At 36.8% G+C, this 18,561-nt stretch overlaps 1 protein-coding gene across 13 annotated transcripts in view; it reads right to left on the reverse strand.

Annotated features, from left to right (window-relative positions):
- The window catches only part of MIA2 (MIA SH3 domain ER export factor 2), a 123,559-nt gene that overhangs the window by 94,856 nt on the left and 10,142 nt on the right, over positions 1 to 18,561 (reverse strand). For 11 of the 13 annotated variants that reach the window (XM_027849244.1, XM_027849240.1, XM_027849239.1 and 8 more), the window contains exons 4-6: positions 9,161 to 10,397; positions 8,149 to 8,235; positions 557 to 636 (exon numbers count right to left, since the gene is read on the reverse strand). In XM_027849244.1, the coding sequence (XP_027705045.1) occupies positions 557 to 636; positions 8,149 to 8,235; positions 9,161 to 10,397 (1,404 nt within the window). The remainder of the gene's footprint in view (positions 1 to 556; positions 637 to 8,148; positions 8,236 to 9,160; positions 10,398 to 18,561) is intronic. The other 2 variants (XM_027849246.1, XM_027849235.1) reach the window with 2 other exon arrangements.

Consider the following 18,561-nt stretch of genomic DNA (forward strand, 5'->3'; position numbering starts at 1 on the left):
CAGACGCAAACACTTATGAGGAGGGACGGGGTCAAAAGAGAGAATAGAATAAATGGGGGATAAGATAGGATGAAGGGAAATATACTTAGTTTTTCAGACATGGCTATTATCAAAGTGTTTTGCATGACTACACATGTATAACCTGTATCAAGTTGCTTGCCTTCTCAATGAGGATGGGTGGGGAGGGAGGAAGGGAGAGAATTTGGAACCTAAAGTTTTCAAAACAAATGTTAAACATTGTTTTTACATGCAACTGGGAAATAAGATATACAGGCAATGGGGTATAGAAATCTATCTTGCCCTATGGGAAAATAGAAGGGGAAGGGGATAAGAGAAGGGGTAGGGTTGATAGAAGAGAGGGCAAATTGGGGGAAGGGTTATTCAGAATGCATGCCATCTTGGGGTGAGGGGAGGGGAGAGATGGAGAGAAAATTTGGAATTCAAAATCTTGTGGAAGTGAATGTTAAAAACTAAAAATAAATTAATTAATCAAAAAAAACCACATTGTGAGAAATTTTTTCTTTAGTGATATAGATATGAAAAAAGGAATATTTACCTTTTTTGGAGAAATCAGGAGGTCATACATTTTAAGCTGAAGTAAATATTCAAGTATCTGAGACTGATGCGCATCTTCTGCTAATTATTAGGAAAGAAAAGATGTTTACATTTCAAATTATACTGCTTGTGGATTTGTTTTTCTTCTCTAGTTGCTTCATAGAATAGAAAATAATTCTTGCTGTTTGGGGGAATGTTGTTTTAAAGTGATGAGCTATTTGATGAGAGTTTCTTGTTTAAAAAAACATTTTCCTGAGAACTATGGATTTTGACCTGAGCAGGTGCAAGAAAGATTGATATTATTTTTCATTGTTAGTTATTGTGTAGAAATGATTCAATTTTGTGATACCCTTCCTCATTAAATATTGTAGTTAACTTAATTTTAGTGACTATCTATGAAGAGATAAGGAGAATTTTGTTCAATTTTTGTTTCTATCATCACTTTCTACCCTTCAGTTTTTTTGTTTTTGTTTTCCAGGTAAGTTCCATTTTGTACCTCTCTAATTACTGGGCCATTTCATAAAGAATAATAATAATAAAAAAGAATAGACTCTTGTAAGTCAACCTCTGTCTACCTCTGTTTTATCATCTGTAAAATGGGGATAGCAATAACACTTCCCGTTATTGCAATGATTTAAATGAGATAATATTTTAAATCATCTTACAAACCTTAAAGCACCACATAAATGCTAGCTATTAATATTATTATTATTATTATAATTCATTACAGAGGTTGTATCTTCTATTGCCCCTTCACACCTTTTTCCACCTGGGAAAAACTATAATTCCCATGAGCCCCTTACCAATAAGGAGTTTACACCAGAAACAGAATATGTCTACTCCATTTAGGACTGGCCTAGCTAAGTTCCAAATGACTCATCTCCAGTAGATTCCCCATTTGGTGATGAATTCTTTGGTGATGGTAACATAGGAAAAGAGAAAAATGCAAAATAGTCCTCAGTTCAGTGTAGCCCCTTCCTTCTGGTGTGACAACAACAGAGTGGAAGAAAGGGGTCTGAGGCTAAGAATCACAGTGTTTAGTTAATCTATAATAACTTAGCTATTAAAATTCTAAATGTGACATCTTTGTCTAGTGACCAAGAGTGGAAATACTGTTGAAGGAACATATTGATCTTGATATTCTTGCTATTTTGCATTTTTCTCAAAGCATTTCTGAAAATGGGAGTATATCAAAATGTGCTTTTAAAAAAAACTTAGCTCCACACTGGAAGTAGACCCCTACCTTAACAAAGAGTTTAAAACTCAAGTAATTGGCTGGGATCATGAACAAACAAAGGCACAAAAAGAGACCATAGAATCTTTCTTCGGTAACAAAGAAGATCAAAACATACAACCAGAAGAAGACAATAAAGTCAAAGCTCCTATAACCAAAACCTCCAAGAAAAATATGAATCAGTCCCAGGCCATGGAAGAACTCAAAAAGGAGTTTCAGAAACAAGTAAGAGAAGTAGAGGAAAACTGGGAAGAGAATGAAAATGATGCATGAAAATCATGAAAAACAAGTCAACAGCTTCTAAAGGAGGCCCAAAAAAATACTGAAGAAATTAACATCTTAAAAAATATCCTAACCCAAATGGCAAAAGAGGGCCAAAAAGTCAAAGAGGAGAAGAATGCCCTAAAAAGCAAAATTGGCCAAATGGAAAAGGAAGTCCAAAAACTTACTGAAGAAAATACTTCCTTAAAAATTAAAATGGAGCAATTGAAAACTAGTGACTTTATGAGAAATCAAGACACTGTAAAACAAATCCAAAAGAATGAAAAATTAGAAAACAATGTAAAATATCTCCTTGGAGAAAAAACTGACCTGGAAAATAAATGCAGGAGAGAGAATTTTAAAATTACTGGACTATCTGAAAGCCATGATCAAAAAAAGAGCCTAGACATCATCTTTCAAGAAATTATCAAGAAAAACTGCCCTGATGTTTTAGAACCAGAGGGCAAAAAAGAAGTTGAAAGAATCCACCGATCTCCTCCTGAAAGAGATCCCCAAAGGAAAACTCCTAGCAATATTGTAGCCAAATTCCAGAGTTCCTAGGTCAAGGAGAAAATATTGCAAGCAGCCAGAAAGAAACAATTCAAGTATTGTGAAAACACAATCAGGATAACACAAGATTTAGCAGCTTCTACATTAAGGGACCAGAGGGCATGGAATATAATATTCCAGAGAGCAAAGGAGATAGAATTACAATCAAGAATCACCTACCCAGCAAAACTGAATATAATCCTTCAGGGGAAAAAATGGTCAGTCAGTGAAATAGGGGACTTTCAAGTATTCTTGATGAAAAGACCAGAGCTGAATAGAAAATTTGACTTTCAAATACAAGACTCAAGTGAAACATGAAGAGGTAAACAGGACAGAGAAATCATAAGAGACTTATTAAGGTTGAACTGTTTATATTCTGCATGGAAAGATGATATTTGTAACTCATGAGACCTTTCACAGTATTAGGGTAGTTGGAGGGGAAAAATTATATGTATAGATAGATAGATAGATAGATAGAGGGCACAAGGTGAGTTGAAGATGAAGGAGTGATATTTGGAGAATAAAATTAAGGATGATTATACTGGAAGAAGGAGAATGGGAGAGGTAGAATGGGGTAAATTATCTAACATAAAACAGAAGACAAGAAAAGTCTTTCACAGTGGAGGGGAAACGGGAAAGTAAGAGGGAATGAGTGAATCTTATTCTCATAGGATTTGGCTTAAGGAGGGAATAACATACACACTCAATTGGATATGGAAATCGATCTTACCCTACAGGAAAATAGGGGGAGAAGGGGATAAGAGAGCAGGAGAGGACAGATTGAGGGAGGGGGTAATCAGAAGCAAAAACTTCTGAGGAGGGATAGGGTCAAAAGAGAAAATAGAATAAATGGGGGGAATAGGATGAAGGGAAATATACTTAGTTTTTCACATGACCACTATAACCTGTATCAAGTTGCTTGCCTTTTCAGTCAAGGTGGGTGAGGAGGGAGGAAGGGAGAAAATTTGGAATCCAAAGTTTTAAAAACACATGATTAAAAAAAAATTGTTTTCACATGCAACCGGGAAATAAGAAATACAGGAAATGGGGTATAGGAATCTATGCTGCCCTACAGGTAAATAGAAGGGGAAGGGTATAAGAGAAGGGGAGGGGAGAGATAGAACGGAGGGCAGATTGGGGGAAGGGGTAGGGAGAGGGATGAGACGGGGAGAAAATTTAGAACTCAAAATCTTGTGGAAGTGAATGTTGAAAACTAAAAATAAATAAATTAAAAAAAAAACTTAGAAGCATGAAATCAGGAAGACCTGGGTTAAAATCCTGTCTTACAGACTAAGTCTGTGATCCTGTGTAAGTTTATGACTCAGTTTCCTCATTTGTAAAATGGGGATAGGGTAGACTTGATGGCCTTTCAAATATCTTTGAGCTTCTAATATAGCATCCTATGTTCCTATTATTACCCAAAAAATGTAACCAACAAAATATTAATAACCATTGATCCATATGTCTACTTTCTCATCTCTACAAAATCTTTATGGTAATAATCTACACAGACACTGAGTTTATCCCTGACGGAGGTGTGAGAAGGGAACAGGTAGGTTTTAGCAAATTACATCCTATAGTAGACCACATCTTTACAGTTAAACAATTCAACAACAGCAAAAAAATGTAAAGCATACAAGATTCTACTTTGCTGACTACAAAAAAGCAAAAAATCTCCTGTGATATAGTATCTTCCATACTTATACTAAAATCAAAGAACATTCCTTTAAAAATGTTATAGAGATAACTTTGTTTAATCACACACCTATGATCAAGATCAACTGAGGCATAAAACAGGATAATATAAGTTTTCCAAAGCTATTTGCCACTATCATGGAACACATCCAGTGTAGCATCCAAATCAAAGAGAACTGCCTTCCCAAAGATGATGAATACTCCTGTCTGTGGATGACTTTGTGCTGATTACATCAAGCATCAGAATACTGCAGAGCCTCTTAGAAGAGGTTCACAATCACTTTAAAGAGCTCGACCTAATTATACACACAGGAAAAACCAAGTGAATGCTGAATTCCTATTAGTTCAGACTATGACATTCAATTGAATGAACAACTCACAGAGATAATCCATCAGGAAAGAGAGCATAAATTAACATTCATCTGAACCCAGATTTAAGCAGGAGAAAGTGAGTGGGTTGGATTGCCTTCAAGAAATTGCAAAGCTTCTATATAATGACCCGAAAAATACTCCCAGAAACAAAGGCCCATCTTTTTAATGACAGTATTTGACTTACAGTATAGTATGGCCACAAGACATGGAACACTGAGATTCCAAAAAATGGAAAATGGGTGTGAACAGGTTAATAAACATAGCCAATGAGGAACTTCAAAGAAGAACAGAAGCAAAAAATATGAGAGAAATGTACAATAGAACCAAAGATGGGCTGGTCACATAGTAATGGAGAGTGATTACAGGTGCATAGCTTGAGTAAGTACTCCACTAGCATCCTTGTGATATCAGGAGAAAGCAAGAAAGGCCTCCAATATATTTAGTGGATTCCCCTGGAGTGAATTTATAGAAGGACATAAACAAGAATTGCACAGGATTGGGAGGTGTGGATCGGCTGTGATCTGTATCACTGAAAGGTAAGGGAAAGGAAAAAGAATTTATTAAGCACCTACCACAAATATTACCTCATTTGATCCTCACAAGAACCCTGTGAGGTAAGTGCTACTATTATACCCATTTTACAATTGAGGAAACTGAGAAAAAAACAGAGGTTAAGTGGCTTCCCCAGAGTCACACAGCTAGTCAGTGCATGAGGCTAGATTTGAACTCAGGTTTTCCTGACTTCAGGCCTAGCACTCTATTCATTGTATCACCTCTTGGAGGGAATATACAAATTGGTGAGATTATATCCATTGATAGTACTTGAGTATTCTTCTATTGATGTTTTATCATCTGATGAGTGAGTGAGTGATGGAGTATCAGTCTCTGAAGAACTGAAGTTGAAGATCACCCAAAGAGTAATGGAGACAATAAATGGTGGATGTGAGCAGTCTAAAATACATTACAAAGAAATGAATAGTAAAAGTGCCCTTAAAGATGCTATCAGAGAACTATGACTGGGAAAAAATTATTAATCAGCTATATAGCAAGAGCGAGAGATAATTGAAGGATTACCCTCATACTCCACTGGTGTTCACACAATGTCAAGAGATTGAAAGGAAGGGCTCCCAGTACATTAGGAGAAACCTCTGTGGTGTGTTTAAAGGATGTGGACAAGAATGATATAGGATGGGTTATCATGAATGGTATTGCCATTGGGAACATTCATATAGATGAAATGACAGGTTCACTAAGTAATGAAGAGCTACCTAACATGCGATTTAATAGTTTCCTAAGTGATTGATATTATTTATGCTTCTCAATGCTCCTGTGAGGCAGCATACCATAACAATTAGAAAGCTGAACTTTGGGTCAAAAAGACCTGGTTAAACCTTACCTCTGACGCATAATATCTATCTGATCTTGGGCAAGTCACATTATGTAATTCCTCTGTATTTAAAATGCTACCTATATTTTTTATGATGGTGGAAATCCCTGAATATCTTGACATCTAAATATGGAAAGATTAAAATCATTATTTAGAGCCTCTTTATTTTTTAAGAGCTAACTTTAAATTATGGGCAGCTAGGTGGTGCAGTGGATAGAGTATCAGGGCCTGGAGTCAGGAAGATTCATCTTCCTGAGTTAAATTTGGCCTCAGACACTTACTAGCTATGTGACCCTAGGCAAGTCACTTAACACTGTTTGCCTCAGTTTCCTCATCTGTAAAATGAGCTGGAGAAGGAAATGGCAAACCACTCCAGTATCTTTGCCAAGAAAACCCCAAATGGGGTCACAAAGAATCAAATATGACTGAAACAACTGAATGACAATTTAAATCAGTATTGTTTTCAGTTTATCTCTCAAATATCAAAGGCTTAAATAAGTTAAATCACAGAATTTAATTTCTGTTTGAACTTCCTTATGATCTCATACATTTAAAGAAATGCTTAATGACTAAAATTCCTTTTCTGTAAGACTACATACTATTACATATAGTAAAACTATAGAATATACTATTATTTACTTTTGGAACTCTTGGACATCAAGAATATTTTCATTGATTCAAAATACAATCTGTTCTTTGTTTCTTTAAAAGAAATTGTTCCCACAAAGCATACACTATGAGGGAATGACAAAGGGAATTATAATCTATATATCTGAAGAAGTATGTGGAGGTTTTTTTGCGTAGAGGCAGCTGTTGGAACATTGTCTAATAAGGAGCCTCCCACTACAAATGAAGGTCAGCACCTGGTCTTAGGATGTTGCCTGGGCAATGAAATTTTGAGTAGTTTTGCCCAGAGTTATGTAGCCAACACATGTCAGAGGAAGGTCCTGAATCCCAGTCTTCTGACTAAGAGCTTGGTTCTCTGTCCACTACTTCATAAAGCCTCTCTGAGTGGAAGACTTTATTTATTTACTACATAACCTTTGCTTTAAGGAATTGTCTCACTTGGTAAATTCCTCAAATGCATGTCTTGCTGGTAGACTCTAGCTATCTAACTCATTAGGATTCTTGCCAGTACTTTAACTATGATCTCCATATGCTCAATACCTGGTTTTCTTAACTAAACATCATATTCAGGAGACTCTTGATCATGTCAGGGAGTATTAGCGTGTTGTCTACCAAAAGAAAACTGATTTAGTTCTTGATAATTATTGATACACGTGCAGTTTAGCTTCATTAGCACCCATAGTCAGGAGGGAAAAGTATCTTCTAAGAATTATGCAAAACATACTGGCTTTTCTTGGAAAAAAATGAATATTGTAAGATCATAGATGGAAAGTGGAAAGGGACCTCAGAAGCCATCTAGTTCAATCTCCTCATTTGGCAGTTCAGAAAACTGAGGTTAAGTGACTTGAGCAAGGCACACAACTAGTGACAAGTTTCACTAATTCACTTTCTCTTTTTCAGGTTTTCTATCAAAATGATGAACCTCAACATTATTTAAATTGTTGTTTGAGTTCATTATTCAACATATTAATGTACCTGGAGTTTGAAATTACAAGTAGTTTTGAATACCATTTATACAAGGTATCATTTCAATAATCTGCAGACTTTTCGCTCAAGAGAAGAAGAAGGCATTCTTTTCTTTCATAACTACTTTTTTTTTATAGAATAATATGTGCCAGAAATCTGAATAGTTGTTCTGGATCAACTAATAATAATAATAATAGCTTGAATTTGCATAGCACTTTACAAATACCATCTCATTTGATCCTCACTACAACCATAGGAAGTAGGTGTTATCTCTGTCATACAGTATGGGAAAAAACTGAGGCAGACAGAGATTAAAGGATTTTCTAGAGTCATACAGCTAGGAAGTGTTGGAGGCAGGCTTTGAACTCAGGTCTTCCTAACTCCAGACCAAAAGCTGCCTCTATATTTTCTATTTCTGATTCTGAAAATGAGTCCTGATTATCTTGGTGAATGTAAATAGCATCATTAGCTTCAGTGTGAGAAAAGCCATCTATTTTATTACCTTTAGCACTGTTTCTCTCAGGAGTGGAAGACGGAGATTTTTCTACTTGTTGCCACTGGGATTCCTCTTTATATTTCATTTTAGAGTCTGAAAATGAAAAAGAAAAGATATTTTTCTGTTACTCATTAGGGAATGGGATAAACCTATATTAGTCCTCTCTAGATAAAGTTTATTAGCCAGGTGGTAGAGCTTTTGCTTCTGACAGTTTCCTTGTGCTCTTGACTCATATTCAGATTGGGGACCATCAAGAAAAACAAATGAAGCATAGGAGACATTCCCTCATCCTCGCCTACTCCTACGTCTTTCTAGTTGGGGAAGCATAATTAAATTAATGCAGCCATCGCTACTGGGAAAAGTGTGTCTATTTCTCTATGGCTGCATTCATCATTCCTATAAATTTCCAAAGCCAAATATTCCTCCCCTAAAATATACTGTTTCTTCCTATTAGAATGTAAGCTCCTTGAGTGTAGGGGCTATCTTTGATTTTTGTATCTCTTACACTTAGCATAGTACTTGGCATATAGTAGGCATTTAATAAATGCTTTTTTATTCATTCATTTGAAACATTCATAAAATGATTACAGAAGAAAGGAAACTCCAATATTTTAAATGTCACTTTTGTCCCTCAATTTTTTTTATATCATTAAGCTCTAAACTAAGTGATACGGTAGATACAGTTCTAGGCCTGGTGTCAGGAAAACCTGAGTTCAATTCCAGCCCTAGACACTACCTGTATGACTGTGGGAAAGTCACTTAACTTTGGTCTGCCTCGGTTTCCTCAATTGTAAAATGAGGATAATAATAGCACCTGCCTCCCAGAGTTGTTATGAGGATTTAATGAAATGACAATACTTGTAAAGTGTTTTACAAGCAATCATAAACCCTAGAGTAAGTTAAAATACAAAAGGGAGATGATAAATGATGTTTATGTTTCTTGGGAAACTACAGATTCCTGGATTTTTTCTCTCTAATATTTTAGAAAATAAAAGTTTCCAAATATTTTCATACCAACCTGACTGACTGTCTTTGGTTTTTGACCTGACCTCCTCGTTTTCTGTGATTTGACTTTTATCTGATAATTCTTCTGTTTTATCAGTTGCTAGTGATTCATCTTGATCCCAAAATTTTTTGGAAGATGATGACTTGATTTCCTTGGGAATATTGTAGGAGTTCCAAGAGTTATCAGCATTATCTAACATTTCCAAATAAAGTGAAGTATCAGAACCTCCTGGCTCCTGCAAAACCCTTTTCTTGTCTGTTTGATCTTTAACTTCCCCAGTTTCGTCAATTTCTCTTTCTTCATTATTATCAAAGTCAAAATCACTTGATGAAAGATTTTCATTGTCATTTCCTCCAGTACTGCCTTCTGTTTGTTGCTTATCTGTTTTCACTTGCTCTTTTACACCATATGCAAAGTACAGCAAATCCAGCCAACTTGGCTGAAGAACTGGGTAATCATTTGTCTTGGGCTCCTCTACTTCTGATGGTTTTTCTGTATGTGGAACTATGGGTTCTTGATCAGATGGAATAGTGATGGGAAGGTCTTGTAGCAGTGATGTATTTTCTAGTAGTGAAGTATTTTCTTTGGATGATAACTTAAATCCTGGATCCCCTTGGCCAAAACCAAAATATCCTATAAAGTCGTCATCAAGCCAGGCAGTTGTCTGAGCATCAGGCACTTCTTCAAACTCAGATTCTGGTGCAGGCTCTCCTAATGGGTGAGGATCAACCTCTGATGTAGGTTCTAACTCATGCTTTTCTAGAGGATGGTCAATGTTCAACTTCTTTAAGTCATTCTCATCACTTACAGCTATTTTTCTACTGACAAATGAACTTTGCTGTGGTGGTTCAGCAACTGATTCAGAAGTCTCTTCTTCAACTTCACTTCCCAGACCAAACCATCCTGAAACCCAAGAAGATGATGGAGGATCCACTTGGGCAACATGACTTGGAGATTCTTGATTGGCAGCACTCTCTGTTAAACTCTCAGGTTCTACTTTTCCCCAGACTCCTGGTTCATCTATACTTCTGGTATTTTCTAGACCCTCTGTTGTTGGGGATTGGTTATCTAACTCACCATTTTCAGGAGTGAAGTAAATTTCAAGTGTTCTCTGGAATTCACTTCCATCTGTATTAGATTCTTGGTCTTTTTCTTCTACATCTGAATAGTCAGTTATTTCATTATCATTGTATAACTCTTCCTTTTCAAACTCATAATTTATTTCATGAAGACAAATGAAGTCAGATTCCTAAAGAATGATATAGTTTTATATTACTGGGGAAAATGTACTAAATAACCGAAATCAATTCACAGATGAATATCTTTCTTGTTCTTAAATGTTTCCACAGCCTTCCTCAGAATATATGCCATAGGTATCACTTGCTTACTGTTAGCAAATTATTTTCTGTAGATAATATGAGGTACATAAAATTGAGACCAAGTTTCACGTTCTGGTCATTATGCATGTAATCTATGTAATAGGCTCTTACAAACTTGAAAATAATCTGTGAAATTATCCCCCAGACTTTGCATTTCCAGGCTAAATAATTCTATTTTTAAAATAGGTCCTTATGGACCTTTTTTTCTTCTTACCCTTGTTGTTCTTTAAACAACTGCACATTTTCTAAATAGTGTACCTTTTAACTAAATGAGCATTCTAGAAAGAACTATAGACACATTTACCAAGAAATTCTTTTCAAATACTTGCATTTTTAAAATAAGATATTTTAAAATGTTATTTAGCTTCTGAAAAATTGACCATTTTAGGCGGATACAATAACCAGAAAATATATCAATCCCACATGGGAGTTTGGTCCAATATTTAGCCATATTTCCATAGTTATATTCATAACTGGAGGCACCTAGAGTTCTTAAGTGGATTTCAGCAGTCTTATAAATCATTGTCCATTAAAAAAAGTCCTGGGAGAATAAAAGTCTTATTTCTCTGTGATCTCTTGTTAACGCTTATCTTTTCCTCTATTTCTTTTAATGGGTCTTCCAACTTAATCTCTGTGGCTATTGCATATTATTTTGGGAGGTGAGGGCTGGGGAAAGGGGATTATTCTCTTCATCTGCAGTTTATCCTGGGACTCTCTTATTTCAAATAAGTATTTCTTCTATGTATTAGGCATTTGACATTGGTTAAAAAATAGAGAGAGGTTGATCATTGGGAAAGATTAAGTACACAGAATATAGAAACAAATCTATCTAGTAGCCCAATGTTCAACCAACCCAAAGACCACAGCTACTGAGATAAGAACTCACTATTTGACAAAAATTGCAAGGGAAACTGGAAAAGCAGTCTGGCAGAAATTAGGTATTGACCAATGTCTTACAATAAGATAAACTCCCAATAGATAACATAACTTAGATTTACAGGGTCATTCATGAACAAATTAGAGGAGCAAGGAAGAAATACATAGGCAAAACATGTAGCAAATATAATTCACAGTCCTAAATCTGTTACCCATCTGGAACATTTTTCCTCTTCCATTGTGACCACTATAAAACTGCCTGTGTTAGCTGCTATTTGAATAGAAAGCTATTATAAAGCTATACACTGCTGGGTTGGACCATTCTTTGCACTCTGTTCTACCTCTTTCAAGATTAGGGGTGGGGTGGGAGGGAAGGTTTTCATTTCTTCATATCCCCAAGATCTATATGAGTTTTTTGAGATCCAAACTCAGATGAGTAAGAGAAATTAAATCTGTCTTTCAAAATTATTTTCCTTCTTCCTCACTGCTACTCTTTGACCTCTATTCTATGACATAGAGTTAGAAAATTCTTTTCAACAAATTTCAATTAATTTCAGCTTGGGAGCAAGCCTGAATCAGGTGGAGCATCATGATTACCTTTGACCTATCTGCCTACCAGCAACAAGGTTTCTTTGCCCCCACACAGATTTACTTGGTCATGTCACTCTTCTGCTTAAAACCTTTCACTGGCTTTCTATGGACCATTTAGTAGTGTGGGGGAGGGAAAGGAAAGAAGTATTTATACAGAGCCTACTATGTGCCAAGCACTGTGCTAAATGTTTTTGACAAATATTTCATTTGAGTAAAATTTAATTTAGTAAAACTAAAACTATTGCCTGGTATACAAAATCCTCCATGATCTGGCACCATATCGCCTTTCCTTCCTTATTTCATACCACTCCCCACACCTATTTAACCAAACTCTACCATTCTCTGTGACTCATACAAATCTTACACTTTCCTTTTGATGTGCCATTGTTAAAAATGTTCCTTATACCTCACAATCCTATTTCCTTTACTGCTGTCCTCCTTGGCTATTGTATTCCTATTCACCCTTTAAAGTCTCATGTAAATACCTCCTTTCCGGGAAGCCTTTCCTGCTTTTTTCCAATCAATAATGAAATTTCTCCTCTCAGACTTCATATAATACTATGCTTGTATCTATGAATTTATCATTTATTGTTATGTCATAGTTATTTGTATATTAATCAGATCCCTCTACTAGATTGTAAATTTCATGAGAGCATAGATTTTGTCTTGTTTAAACAGATCTTCCCAGAACTGAATATATTAAGGCATACAGCAGGCACTTCATAAATTTTGTTGAACTGTTGAATTGGAAGGCAGAACTCATTTGGGAAAATCAAAGTTATTATTGTACAGTCACTCCTCTCTATTTATCATGCACCCCCCCCAATTAATAGAACCACCTTCCTGTCTACAAAAGTATTAACAACACATCCTACAAAGAAAATTCCCTACTTGAATTACCAAATTCAACCCTGCCTGAGAGAAAATTAATTCAGCAGCTGTTCATGATCTACAAAGCTATTGACATAAAGGAGTGTGTACTTCAGAGATATTTTTATGTGTATTTGCTGCTGGTCTTACTACATGTCTTAAATTACACTCCCTTCTGTAGCTATACTATACATGTAATACCGAGTATAATGTTTTAAGTCTGCAAAATACTTCGCAAATATAATCTCATTTTATCCTCACAACAATCCTGAAAGGTAGGTGCTATTATTATCCCTATTTTACAGATGAGGAAACTGAAGCAGACAGAGGTTAAACAACTTGCTTCCAGGGTCACACAGCTTGGAAGTATCTGAGATTAGAGTGGAATTAAGGTTTTCTGGACTCCAGGTCCAAAACTCTATCTGCTACCACCTGTCCCAGCTGCCTACATGTAGGACATCCATATAAAATCCAATTCTTACATGGAAGGCATTTATAAAATCACTGGTATTCCATCATATTCAAATACCACAACTTAGTCAATCATTCTTCAACTGATGGGCAACTTAGTTTCTAGTTCTTTGCCACCACAGACACACACAAAAATTGCTACACATACTTTTGAACCCATAGGACCTTTTCCTATTTCTTTGATGGCTTTTTGATATAGGACTAGATATAGGTATAGATGAATTAAAAAATATTCACTGCTCAGTAACTTTTTGTGTATGATTTCAAATTACTTTTCAGAATGGTTTTACTTATTCACAGGTCAACCAACAGTACATCAATGTCCCTGTTTTCCCATATTCCTCTATTTTCCTTTTTTGTTATCTTTGTCAATATGATGGGTGTGAGGTTAAAAGATTTATATGAACTAATGCACAATGAACTAAGCAAAACCAGAAGAAAAATTTACACTACAACATCAATATTATAAAAATGAACAATTTTGAGGGCTTTTATAACCTGATGAAGAATGAAATGAGCAGAACTAAGAAAAGAATTTATACAATAACAACAATGTAAAGACAAACACCTTTGAAATCTGTAATGCACTATGATCAATACAATGACCATTCACGATTCCAAAGTATCAATAGTAAAACATACTATGGAGACATATTTAGGATACAGAATGAAACATATATTAATAGATATATAAATATATATTATATACAAAAAAACTATATATTTGCATATAGACATTGAGGGAATTTGTTTTCCTTGATTCTGTATATTGTCACAAGGAATATGTATGAGTAGCAAGCAAAATCTAACTGCTTAATCATAAAGAAGCAAAATTCATAATTCGGTTCAGACATATGATAGTTCTGTGCTCATAGTTGAAAAAGACAAATACCTTCAAGCCAAGCAGGCAAATAATCATTAATGCAAGTTCCAAGGTAGAGTGTTCAGGACTCTAACCTTCTCTTGCTTATAATCAACACAGATAAAACTCTCAAAAGATCACCTAGGGGCAACTAGGTGGCGCAGTGAATAGAGTACCAGCCCTGGAGTCAGGAGGACCTGAGTTCAAATCTGACCTCAGACAGATAACATTTACTTGTTGTGTGACCCTGGGCAAGTCACTTAACCTCATTGCCTAGCGGGGAAAAAAAAGATCGTCTGGATTTTATTTAGGTGACTGACTATTTTGCTTACAAAACTGTAGCCTGTTGAGAGGTCCTTGCATAAGAAATGGTTGCTTGGTTATATTATCTTAGTGGTGGGAGTTTGTATGTAGATTACCTGGCATAAATAAGAATTATATTAAAGTTTCCATTATCTGTCATGATCAAAGAATGGGATATTCTGAGGAGTATTAATAATAATTGCTAACACATACAGCTCTTTGTAGTTTGCAAAATGTTTTACAAATATTATCTCATTTGATTCTCACAACAATTTTGGGAAGCAGGTGGTGTTATTATTATTCCCATTTTACAGATGAAGAAACTAAGGTAGAAGAAGTAACTGTGACTTGCCTTGGGTTTGAACTCAGATCTTCCTGATTCTAAGTCCAACACTCTATCTACTGTGCAATTGACTTCATAATTAACCAGATATAGCAACAAGGTACCAAAAACATTCTGGGTAGTCATTTCCCATAATGCTAAAATGATTTGGGAAGTGCTGGCACTCACAAGGGAGGAGTTAAAGGGGTTTGGGATTATATAGTCACAAGAGCCAAGTGCTAGCAATGGCAGAAACAGTAGTTGCCAGCTAAGTACTCAGGAGTTCTGCTGAGAGATTATGGTGGCTGAGAGCTGGAATAAATGCAGAGAATGTCAGAGCAAGATCCTAGAGGGACGCAGGTAATAAACAAGACAGAATTTTTTCTTCACCTAGGTCCTCAATTCTATTCATGCTATTGAGATGTCACAGCTTTCTACCAAAAGTGAATTCCTTTACCAATAGGGACCAGATTCAAGTCCCCTTTCTGTCCTTGACTTGCCTTTTATTAATCCTAATCTATTTAAGTAGAAGTTGTTAGCTTGATGCTTGCAGGGAACTGATTACCAGAGTCACAAATGAGCCAAATTCAAATAAGCCATTTGGAGGGAAGTGTATGTATGTGTCAGGGTGAGGGGTGGGGATGGGGTCCTGAGTTATTTTTGAGTCATTATTGAAAAGCCTTCAAGATTAAGCAAAGTCCAGTTGCAGCCCAGAGCTGCATATTTAAAGCCATGGGTTATTTATATGTAATCTAGGCTGGTTTGGGTGTGCCTAGAGTGGGGGCAGTCGCCTTTGATTGGTTGCCAGCATCTTTAAAACTGGTTAGCTTGAGTTTCACTCTCTTTCTGCTGAGCTCTTTTCTGCAACTCTTATGTGATCTGCTATATCCGGAGGGTGAAGATTCTAGTTCACCCATAACAAAGACACCATGAACTGAGATAGTGAGTAGGGAAGCAAAGTCCTTCTTCCACCCCTTCTTGTGCTCTGGCTTCTGGGCCTAGGGGTACTTGTTTATGTTTTGTGTTGTTTCTCCTCCTCAGTTTCAGGTGCCAGGTGTGATCTCCACAGAACACTGGACTTCAAGCCATGGCACCCTTGGAGCCAGTATTGCCAACTGAATGATGCAGCCAGCCAGCCTGGCATGGAAGCCCTGAGAAGCCAGGGTGCCTGGGATTCAAACCCAGGTGGAGAATTTGGACTTAGAACTGGGACTGTATGGAAATGAGCTAAACTGTCCTCCTTCCCCTCCCCAGAGGAAGAGGTGGTGATACAAAGGTGGGAGGGTGGAGAGAAGGATTATGCCTGGGAGAGAGAGGTGTCTGGGTGTTTCTGCAAATGGCTCTAGCCCCCACCAATGGTGTTTCCCCTCAAATAGAGGGGGTGTTCCCCTGCACCCCAATCCCATTTAGCCACCAATAGTCGGGCTGACTTTTTCACAGAAATATTTACTTCAAGATATCAGACAAACTAATTCTCCTATGACATGGGAGGCATAATCCTCCTCCCCACTTTGTACCACCTCAGCCTCTGGGACGGCGAAGGAGATTATTCAGTCATTTTTTTTGCAGTTGTGTCCAATTCTTTGTGACCCCATTTGGGGTTTTCTTGGCAAAGATACTGGAGCGGTTTGCCATTTCCCTCTCCAGCTCATTTTATAGATGAGAAAACTGAGGCAAAACAGGGTTAGGTAACTTGCACAAGGTCACACAGCTAGTAAGTGAGGCCAGATTTGAACTCAGGAAGATAAGTTCCTGACTCCAAGTCCTGGCACTCTATCCACTGCAAAATCTCGCTGCCCTCATTTTCAGGAACTATTGTTATTTTAATGGAACTTGTCTTTAAATGTGGTACCAGAAATCTACATTATTAAATAACTTATTTTTATAACCAAGAAACTTTTTGATATATATATATATATACACACACACACACATATGTATATATGTGTATATAATATGTGTGTATATGTATGTATACATATATATGTATGTACACACACACACACACACACACACACACACTAATCTTCAGCTCTCCAGAGCACAACTGAGAAGAAGTAAGCAAAAATAATTAGTCAATACCGAAGGACCTACGGAAGGTAGATGCTGTGTTAGGCTTTAAGGTTCACATAAATCTGCAGGACCTCCTTCAATTTCTAGGGTTTGCCAAGTATTACTGCTACTTCCTTTTACATTTTGCCACTCTGACTGTACCCCTCACAAACTTGTTAAAGAAATAATAAAATTTTAAGTAGTCTGCTGCTCCCAAGTAAGCCAATGCACACCCATTCCCCAACCTGGCCTACTCTGTCAATTACTTTAGAGAAAGATCCATCTAACATGGCAGGAAGGATAGTGGGAAAAGAGGAGTTTATGATCAGGACCCTTGATGTCAACTGGAAAATTTATGCCATGGAAGACCAAATCTAGGAATCTTCAGAGAATGTTAATGTTCTTGCATTGATGGAAAATCCAGGGAATGAAATCTGGAGCCCCAAGGAACTATACTAATTAGATATACTAATAGTAAAGATGGTATCTCTCTCCAAATTCTAGCTGGTCATTTCCTGTAAAATGGATGGGAGAACAGGGATGGCACGACTCTCTTGTCTTTCCAGTAGAAGTTGCACAGAGGTACACAGAGGTACATAGCTTGTTCAGCAAGCTATCTTCTTCCCAAACATTTCCTAGCTTCAAGCACAAATGACAGACTCCTGGGCTCCTGACAGCTGATTTTTGCCCTGTCCTCCTATTTCTCCCAGTCTACTGGGAGCAGTCTATCTGCTCTGTTCCTCTTACTCTAACCTGGTTAATATTTTGATGTGACCCCCTCAGTTTAGATGTTGTCCTGACTCCTTCCATTCTCCACATCTGTAGATCTCTCTTCCCAATCACCTAAGTACAGTACCCTGTAATGTCTCCAGTAACTGGCCCTTTGCTTCCTGCCACCTATAAGAGGATGTCACATCACTCTGAATTTTGGCAAAAGTGAAGTTTCCAAATACAGAGACATATTTTAATTCCTCCACTTAACCCAGATAACTTCCACTAACTGCAGTGAGAGTTTTAGATGAAAGATCTATTAGATAAAAATAAGAATTTGGTTGTGACAAACCAGAAGTTTTTTTTCTTAAATACAAAGCACACAACAGGAAGAAGCGTTATTCAGATAGAGAGGAAAACTGTTTTGTTTTGTTTATTGTCTGTTTGATTGTCTAAAATGATACAATACTCAAATGACTCCTAAATGAAGGTCTTATTTCAAGTACTCTACATAATGAGTAGTTGGGAGTTTCCCCAGGCTCTGTCAGAGGCCCTCTTCTCTTCTCCCTCTATTCTATTTCATTTGGTGATCTCATCAGCTCCCATGGGTTTATTATTTGTATGCACAAGACTCTCAGATCTATTTGTGTAGCCCTAACCTCTCTCCCAGTCTCCAGTCTCAAATCCTCAATTGCCTATTAAACTTTTCTAACAAAATATCCCATAGACATTTTAAACTCAGTATGACCAAAACTGCACTCATTATCTGTTCCCCCAAAGCTAATCCTCTTCATAACTTCCCTGTTACTGCCAAGGGTACCACCATTCTCCCAGTTTCCCAGGCTCACAACCTGTCATTCTCAACTCACCCTCACTCTCCATTTCTAATCAGTGGTCAAATCCTGTCCTTTCCTATCTATCCCATCCTTTCCAATGACACTGCAGCCATTGTAATGCAAGCCTTTATCATATCACA

This window comes from Vombatus ursinus, unplaced genomic scaffold (genome assembly GCF_900497805.2).
Source record: "Vombatus ursinus unplaced genomic scaffold, bare-nosed wombat genome assembly UNPS02007284.1, whole genome shotgun sequence".
NCBI classification, from domain to species: domain Eukaryota; kingdom Metazoa; phylum Chordata; class Mammalia; order Diprotodontia; family Vombatidae; genus Vombatus; species Vombatus ursinus.